At 46.1% G+C, this 9407-nt stretch overlaps 1 protein-coding gene across 1 annotated transcript; it reads right to left on the bottom strand.

Moving 5' to 3' along the window:
* Positions 1-288: 288 nt before the first annotated feature.
* On the bottom strand, positions 289-1483 carry LOC139419787 (uncharacterized). The gene is made up of 2 exons (XM_071169773.1): positions 1426-1483; positions 289-1244 (listed from the first exon to the last, which is right to left on the bottom strand). Exons 1-2 carry the CDS (start codon positions 1481-1483, stop codon positions 289-291), a joined length of 1014 nt encoding a protein of 337 aa, XP_071025874.1.
* Between the last annotated feature and the right edge of the window lie 7924 nt (positions 1484-9407).

Raw genomic sequence — 9407 nt, 5'->3', positions numbered from 1 at the left:
CAGTCTGAGGTAACGTTTGGTCAACTTCATGTCAACTTCCGGTCAATTTAAGGGTCAACTGGTTGGTTGCTAATCAGAATGTATGACCGTTCAGAAGACTGGCTATATCTATCTCTTAGAACTGAAATATTCCGGAACATTCCACAGGACTTCCAACCTTTCGTGTTCCAATAGCACTCAGGTAATGTCTGGTGAACTGTCAAGAGTCCATGACCATGTTTGGGTATAATTTTATTTTCAAATCAGTTAATTCTGGAATGAATGGTACGCTCCAAAACATACAGGACTTCACATGGAAAGATGCTGCGAGACCGGGGTGGGCTGGGGCGAGACCGGGGAGGGTTGGAGAGAGACCGGGGTGGGCTGGGGCGAGACCAGGGTGGGCTGGGGTGAGACCGGGGTGGGCTGGGGTGGGCTGGGGCGAGACCGGGGTGGGCTGGGGCGAGACCGGGGTGGGCTGGGGTGAGACCAGGGTGGGTTGGGGTGGGCTGGGGCGAGACCGGGGTGGGCTGGGGTGGGCTGGGGCGAGACCGGGGTGGGCTGGGTGGGCTGGGGCGAGACCGGGGTGGGCTGGGTGGGCTGGGGCGAGACCGGGGTGGGCTGGGGCGAGACCAGGGTGGCCTGGGGTGGGCTGGGGCGAGACCAGGGTGGGCTGGGGCGAGACCGGGGTGGGCTGGGGCGAGACCGGGGTGGGCTGGGGCGAGACCGGGGTGGGCTGGGGCGAGATGGGCTCGGGGTGGGCTGGGGCGAGACCGGGGGAGGCTGGGGCGAGACCCGGGGTGGGCTGGGGCGAGACCCGGGGTGGGCTGGGGCGAGACCGGGGTGGGCTGGGGCGAGACAAGGGTGGGCTGGGGCGAGACCGGGGGGGGCTGGGGCGAGACCGGGGTGGGCTGGGGCGAGACCGGGGTGGGCTGGGGCGGGCTGGGGCGAGACCGGGGCGGGCTGGGGCGAGACCGGGGCGGGCTGGGGCGAGACCGGGGCGGGCTGGGGCGAGACCGGGGTGGGTTGGGGTGGGCTGGAGCGAGACCGGGGTGGGCTGGGGCGAGACCGGGGTGGGCTGGGGTGGGCTGGAGCGAGACCGGGGCGGGCTGGGGCGAGACCGGGGCGGGCTGGGGCGAGACCGGGGTGGGCTGGGGTGGGCTGGAGCGAGACCGGGGTGGGCTGGGGTGGGCTGGAGCGAGACCGGGGTGGGCTGGAGCGAGACCGGGGCGGGCTGGGGCGAGACCGGGGTGGGCTGGGGCGGGCTGGGGCGAGACCGGGGCAGGCTATTCAGCTAGTCTGTTTTTGCATTTCGTCATTCTAATAAGGTAGAAGCAACATGTGGACATTTCTACTAAATATATACTGTATTTCGTCATTCTAATAAGGTAGAAGCAACATGTGGACATGTGGAGAGCTGACTGGACATTTCTACTAAATATATACTGTGCTTTGTCATGACGATATAGATGAGTATGTAGACGAGTATTCCAGCTATCGTCATCGTCATCCAGCTTTTTGACGAGGAAATTGATTTAAAAGCACTATGAAATGTGATAGTTTAATCCCAATGGCTAATTATGAAGATTTATCTCCATCCCCTATGACGAGAACCTTATCATGATGACGTTGTACAGTAGCTTGCGAAAGTCTTCACCCCCCCCTTTGGCATTTTTCCTATTTTGTTGCCTTACAACCTGGAATGAAAATAGATTTTGGGGGGTTTGTACCATTTTGATTTACACAACATGCCAACCACTTTGAAGATACAAAATATGTATTATTGTAAAACAAACAAGAAATAAGACAAAAAAAACTGAACTTGAGCGTGTATAACTAACTATACACCCCCCAAAGTCAATACTCTGTAGAGACACCTTTGGCAGCAATTACAGCTGCAAGTCTCTTGGGGTATGACTCTATAAGCTTGGCACATTGCCCATTCTTCAAGGCAAAACTGCTCCAGCTCCTTCAAGTTGGATGGGTTCCGCTGGTGTACAGCAATCTTTAAGTCATACCACAGATTCTCAATTGGATTGAGGTCTGGGTTTTGACTAGGCCATTCCAATGAAACAAATAGGAAAAATGCCAAGGGGGATGAATACTTTCGCAAGGCACTGTATGTCACGTTTCATTGTTTTATTTAACCAGACAAGTTAGTTTAGAGCAAATTCTTATTTCCAGTGATGGCCTACACCGGCCAAACCCTAACCAGGACGACGCTGGGCCATTTGTGCGCAGCCCTATGGGACTCCCGATCACGTCCGGTTGTGATGCAGCCCGGAATCAAACCAGGGTCTGTAGTGACGCTTCTAGCGCTGAGATGCAGTGCCTTTGACCGCTGCGCCACTCGGGAGCCCAGTTCTAGGAACAACCTTTAACCCCCGACTGTCTGGTGTAAGCCTGGCTGCTATGGGGTTAACACAGGAACCAATCACCAACGGACCCCTTTCATCTTGACTACAAAAAAAGCACGTTTGTATCTGATAATGTCTTTGATTGGTGTGGAATTATTTATTTTTTATTTTTAAGTCACTACACATAAGGATTTTTGTTTTATTAAAAGAGAAATTAGAGAATTCTCCCCCACATGTATTATATTGATGGTAACTGTCAGTCAGCATTTTATCACTGTAGCCTACTGTACCAGACCTACTGTACCAGGCCTACTGTACCAGACCTACTCTACCAGACCTACTGTACCAGGCCTACTGTACCAGACCTACTGTACGAGATCTACTGTACCAGACCACTGTCAGGCCTACTGTACCAGGCCTACTGTACCAGACCTACTGTACCAGACCTACTGTACCAGACCTACTGTACCAGGCCAGACCACTGTCAGGCCTACTGTACCAGGCCTACTGTACCAGGCCTACTGTACCAGACCTACTGTACCAGTCCTACTGTACCAGACCTACTGTACGAGATCTACTGTACCAGACCACTGTCAGGCCTACTGTACCAGGCCTACTGTACCAGGCCTACTGTACCAGACCTACTGTACGAGATCTACTGTACCAGACCTACTGTACCAGGCCTACTGTACCAGGCCAGACCACTGTCAGGCCAACTGTACCAGGCCTACTGTACCAGATGTACTGTACCAGGCCAATGTCAGGCCAACTGTACGTGTGTAGAGGAGAAGAGAGCATCACTACACCCCTAATCATCAAATCAGATGTATTTATAAAGTGGACAGTATTGTTGATATCACTACACCCCCTAGTGGACAGTATTGTTGATATCACTACACCCCCTAGTGGACAGTATTGTAGTCAGCCCCACTACTTAGGTATTATAATTATTATTTGGAGAGGGGCAGTCCCAGTGGTCAGATGAAGCAGATGCTAATCTACAGAACTGTTTTGCTAGCACAGACTGGTATTTGTTCCTGGATTCTTCCGATGGCACTGTGGAGTATACCACATCTGTCATTGGCTTCATCAATAAGTGCATCGATTACGTTATCCCCACAGTGACTGTACTTACATACCCCAACCAGAAACCATGGATTACAGGCAACATCTGCACTGAGCTAAAGACTAGAGCTGCCGCTTTCAGGGAGCGCGACTCTAACCCGGAAGCTTATAAGAAATCTGCTATACCCTCCGACGAACCATCAAACAGGCGAAGCGTCAATACAGGACTAAGATCGAGTTGTACTACAACGGCTCTGACGCTCGTCAGATGTGGCAGGGCCTGCAATCCATTACAGACCACAAAGAGAAGCACAGCCGAGAGCTGCCCAGGGACACGAGCCTACTGTACGAGCTAAACTACTTCTATGCTCTCGTCGAGGCAAATAACAATGAAACATGCATGAGAGCACCAGCTGTCCCGGAAGACTGTGTAATCACGCTTTCCGCATGTGAGTAAGACCTTTAGACAGGTCAACATTCACAAGGCCGCAGGGCCAGATGGATGCGCTGAACAACTAACAAATCAAATCAAAATGTATTTGTCATGTGCGCCGAATACAACAGGTATTGAAAAGCTTTAATACTGTTTTTCTTGTTGTTGTTGGTATTATTGTTTATTGCTTTTTTTATATGCATTATCATGATTTCACCTTACAGTGAAATTCTTATTTACAGGCTCTAACCAATAGTGCAAAAAAGGTATTAGGTGAACAATAGGTAAGTAAAGAAATAAAACAACAGTAAAAAGACAGGCTATATACAGTAGAGAGGCTATATACAGTAGAGAGGCTATATACAGTAGAGAGGCTATATACAGTAGAGAGGCTATATACAGTAGAGAGGCTATATCCAGTAGAGAGGCTATATACAGTAGAGAGGCTATATACAGTAGAGAGGCTATATACAGTAGAGAGGCTATATACAGTAGAGAGGCTATATACAGTAGAGAGACTATATACAGTAGAGAGGCTATACACAGTAGAGAGGTTATATACAGTAGAGGCAATAAACAGTAGAGAGGCTATATACAGTAGAGAGGCTATATACAGTAGAGAGGCTATATACAGTAGAGAGGCTATATCCAGTAGAGAGGCTATATACAGTAGAGAGGCTATATACAGTAGAGAGGCTATATACAGTAGAGAGGCTATATACAGTAGAGAGACTATATACAGTAGAGAGGCTATATACAGTAGAGAGGCTATATACAGTAGAGAGGCTATATACAGTAGAGAGACTATATACAGTAGAGAGGCTATACACAGTAGAGAGGTTATATACAGTAGAGGCAATAAACAGTAGAGAGGCTATATACAGTATCGAGGCTACATACAGACACCGGTTAGTCAGACTGATTGAGGTAGTATGTACATGTAGATATGGTTAAAGTGACTATGCATATATGATGAACAGAGAGTAGCAGTAGCGTAAAAATAGGGGTTGGCAGGTGGTGGGTGGTGGGACACAATGCAGATAGCCCGGTTAGCCAATGTGCAGGAGCACTGGTTGGTCAGGCCAATTGAGGAAGTATGTACATGAATGTATAGTTAAAGTGACTGTGCATATAAGATAAACAGAGAGTAGCAGCAGCAGTAAAAGACGGGTCCATGCACACCATGACAGTCGTGAAGGGGGTACGACAAAACCTATTCTCCCTCAGGAGACTGAAAATATTTGGCATGGGTCCTCAGATCCTCAAAAGGTCCTACAGCTGCACCATCGAGAGCATCCTGACTGGTTGCATCACTGCCTAGTATGGCAACTACCCGGCCTCCGACCGCAAGGCACTACAGAGGGTAGTGCGTACGGTCCAGTACATCACTGGGGCCAAGCTTCCTGCCATCCAGGACCTCTATACCAGGCGGTGTCAGAGGAAAGCCTAAAAAATTGTCGAAGACTCCAGCCACCCTAGTCATAGACTGTTCTCTCTGCTACCCCACAGCGGTACCGGAGCGCCAAGTCGAGGTCAAAGAGGCTTCTTAACAGCTTCTACCCCCCCAAGCCATAAGACTCCTGAACACCTACCTAGTCAAAGGGCTACCCAGACAATTCACATCCCCCCGCCCCCCTCTCACCTCTCCACACCACTGCCACTCTCTGTTGTCATCTATGCATAGTCACTTTAATTAACTCTACCTACATGTACATACTACCTCAACTAACCGGTGCCCCCACACATTGACTCTGTACCGGTGCCCCCTGTATATAGCCTCCACATTGACTCTGTACCGTAACACCCTGCATATAGCCTCCACATTGACTCTGTACCGTAACACCCTGTATATAGCCTCCACATTGACTCTGTACCGGTACCCCCTGTATATAGCCTCCACATTGACTCTGTACCTTAATACCCTGTATATAGCCTCCACATTGACTCTGTACCGTAACCCCCTGTATATAGCCTCCACATTGACTCTGTACCGTAATACCCTGTATATAGCCTCCTCATTGACTCTGTACCGTAACCCCCTGTATATAGCCTCCACATTGACTCTGTACCGGTACCCCCTGTATATAGCCTCCACATTGACTCTGTACCGTAATACCCTGTATATAGCCTCCACATTGACTCTGTACCGTAACACCCTGTATATAGCCTATACATTGACTCTGTACCGTAATACCCTGTATATAGCCTCCACATTGACTCTGTACCGTAATACCCTGTATATAGCCTCCAAATTGACTCTGTACCGGTACCCCCTGTATATAGCCTCCACATTGACTCTGTACCATAATACCCTGTATATAGTCTCCACATTGACTCTGTACTGGTACCCCCTGTATATAGCCTCCACATTGACTCTGTACCGTAATACCCTGTATATAGCCTCCACATTGACTCTGTACCGTAATACCCTGTATATAGCCTCCACACCGCCTGTATATAATGTTGTTTTTTACTGCTCCTCTTATTCTTATCCGTATTTTTTAAAACTGCATTGTCGGTTAGGGGCTCGTAAGTCAGCATTTCACTGTAATACCTGTTGTATTCGACGCATGTGACTAATAAAATTTGATTTGTCTCACTCTCTCTGTCTCTCTCTGACACACACATGCATACACTCTTTTGCTCTGTCTCTCTCTCTCTCTGTCTCTCTCTCTGTCTCTCTGTCTCTCTCTCTGTCTCTGTCTCTGTCTCTCTCTCTGTCTCTCTGTCTCTGTCTGTCTCTCTCTCTGTCTCTCTCTCTCTCTGTCTCTCTCTCTGTCTCTGTCTCTCTCTCTGTCTCTCTCTCTCTGTTGCTCTCTGTCTCTCTCTCTCTCCCTGTGTCTCTAAAACACGCATCCACTCATCTCTTTCTCGCTCACAACGATGGCCTCTATGATGAATTAATTAGTCTGTCTGTCTGCTGGAATAGCAGCTCTCGTCAGCGATGAACAGAATAGAACAAGAGGTGGGTGCTCTTCCATTCAGCCATGTTATAACAGCTGACAGTGTGCTTACTGTGTTCTCTATGGTACCCGGGACTTTTCTTTAGGAGAAGACTTTGACACCACTTTATTCTTAAGAGAGCAAAAACCCTGTCAAATTCAGAATGTAAAATGTCTATTTACCGCAGATCGTGATGCGTTTGGTGAAGGATTATGTGCGAGAGACTCTTCATCGACTCTAAGTAGTGACAACCAACTCTTGGAACAACTTAAAATGACAAGGGCTTTGAATAATACATGGCTCTTTATAGATTCGTAAAACCTGGCATATCATATCACCCATTTTGTTTTGTCAGCGTTTTGATGACTTCCACAGAGGGGAGTAATTAGTCTGATGGAGATGTTCCCCTATCAGGGTCGATCCTGAAATCATCTCAGAACCGTCTCATGTGGTGTGCAACAAGTCAAAGATTATTGGTCGCGTACACAGTAATACCTAGCAGTATGCTTGTGTTTCTAGCTCCAACAGTACAGTAATACCTAACAATATGCTTGTGTTTCTAGCTCCAACAGTAATACCTAGCAATATGCTTGTGTTTCTAGCTCCAACAGTAATACCTAGCAATATGCTTGTGTTTCTAGCTCCAACAGTAATACCTAACAATATGCTTGTGTTTCTAGCTCCAACAGTACAGTAATACCTAGCAATATGCTGTGTTTCTAGCTCCAACAGTAATACCTAACAATATGCTTGTGTTTCTAGCTCCAACAGTACAGTAATACCTAACAATATGCTTGTGTTTCTAGCTCCAACAGTACAGTAATACCTAGCAATATGCTTGTGTTTCTAGCTCCAACAGTAATACCTAACAATATGCTTGTGTTTCTAGCACCAACAGTAATACCTAACAATATGCTTGTGTTTCTAGCTCCAACAGTACAGTAATACCTAGCAATATGCTTGTGTTTCTAGCTCCAACAGTAATACCTAGTAATATGCTTGTGTTTCTAGCTCCAACAGTAATACCTAACAATATGCTTGTGTTTCTAGCTCCAACAGTAATACCTAACAATATGCTTGTGTTTCTAGCTCCAACAGTAATACCTAACAATATACTTGTGTTTCAAGCTCCAACAGTAATACCTAACAATATGCTTGTGTTTCTAGCTCCAACAGTACAGTAATACCTAACAATATGCTTGTGTTTCTAGCTCCAACAGTAATACCTAACAATATGCTTGTGTTTCTAGCTCCAACAGTACAGTAATACCTAGCAATATGCTTGTGTTTCTAGCTCCAACAGTAATACCTAGCAATATGCTTGTGTTTCTAGCTCCAACAGTAATACCTAACAATATACTTGTGTTTCTAGCTCCAACAGTACAGTAATACCTAACAATATGCTTGTGTTTCTAGCTCCAACAGTAATACCTAACAATATGCTTGTGTTTCTAGCTCCAACAGTAATACCTAACAATATGCTTGTGTTTCTAGCTCCAACAGTAATACCTAACAATATACTTGTGTTTCTAGCTCCAACAGTACAGTAATACCTAACAATATGCTTGTGTTTCTAGCTCCAACAGTAATACCTAGCAATATGCTTGTGTTTCTAGCTCCAACAGTAATACCTAACAATATACTTGTGTTTCTAGCTCCAACAGTACAGTAATACCTAGCAATATGCTTGTGTTTCTAGCTCCAACAGTAATACCTAGTAATATGCTTGTGTTTCTAGCTCCAACAGTAATACCTAACAATATGCTTGTGTTTCTAGCTCCAACAGTAATACCTAGCAATATGCTTGTGTTTCTAGCTCCAACAGTAATACCTAACAATATGCTTGTGTTTCTAGCTCCAACAGTAATACCTAACAATATACTTGTGTTTCTAGCTCCAACAGTAATACCTAACAATATGCTTGTGTTTCTAGCTCCAACAGTAATACCTAACAATATGCTTGTGTTTCTAGCTCCAACAGTAATACCTAGCAATATGCTTGTGTTTCTAGCTCCAACAGTAATACCTAACAATATGCTTGTGTTTCTAGCTCCAACAGTACAGTAATACCTAGCAATATGCTTGTGTTTCTAGCTCCAACAGTAATACCTAGCAATATGCTTGTGTTTCTAGCTCCAACAGTAATACCTAACAATATACTTGTGTTTCTAGCTCCAACAGTACAGTAATACCTAGCAATATGCTTGTGTTTCTAGCTCCAACAGTAATACCTAACAATATGCTTGTGTTTCTAGCTCCAACAGTACAGTAATACCTAGCAATATGTTTGTGTTTCTAGCTCCAACAGTACAGTAATACCTAGCAATATGCTTGTGTTTCTAGCTCCAACAGTAATACCTAACAATATGCTTGTGTTTCTAGCTCCAACAGTACAGTAATACCTAGCAATATGCTTGTGTTTCTAGCTCCAACAGTAGAGTAATACCTAACAAAAGGCCTGTGTTTCTAGCTCCAACAGTAATACCTAACAATATGCTTGTGTTTCTAGCTCCAACAGTAATACCTAACAATATGCTTGTGTTTCTAGCTCCAACAGTAATACCTAACAATATGCTTGTGTTTCTAGCTCCAACAGTAATACCTAACAATATGCTTGTGTTTCTAGCTCC

Source organism: Oncorhynchus clarkii, chromosome 10, assembly GCF_045791955.1.
Source record: "Oncorhynchus clarkii lewisi isolate Uvic-CL-2024 chromosome 10, UVic_Ocla_1.0, whole genome shotgun sequence".
NCBI lineage: Eukaryota > Metazoa > Chordata > Actinopteri > Salmoniformes > Salmonidae > Oncorhynchus > Oncorhynchus clarkii.
The sequence above is the reverse complement of the archived record's forward strand: the minus strand, read 5'-3'. Positions and strand labels throughout refer to the sequence as shown.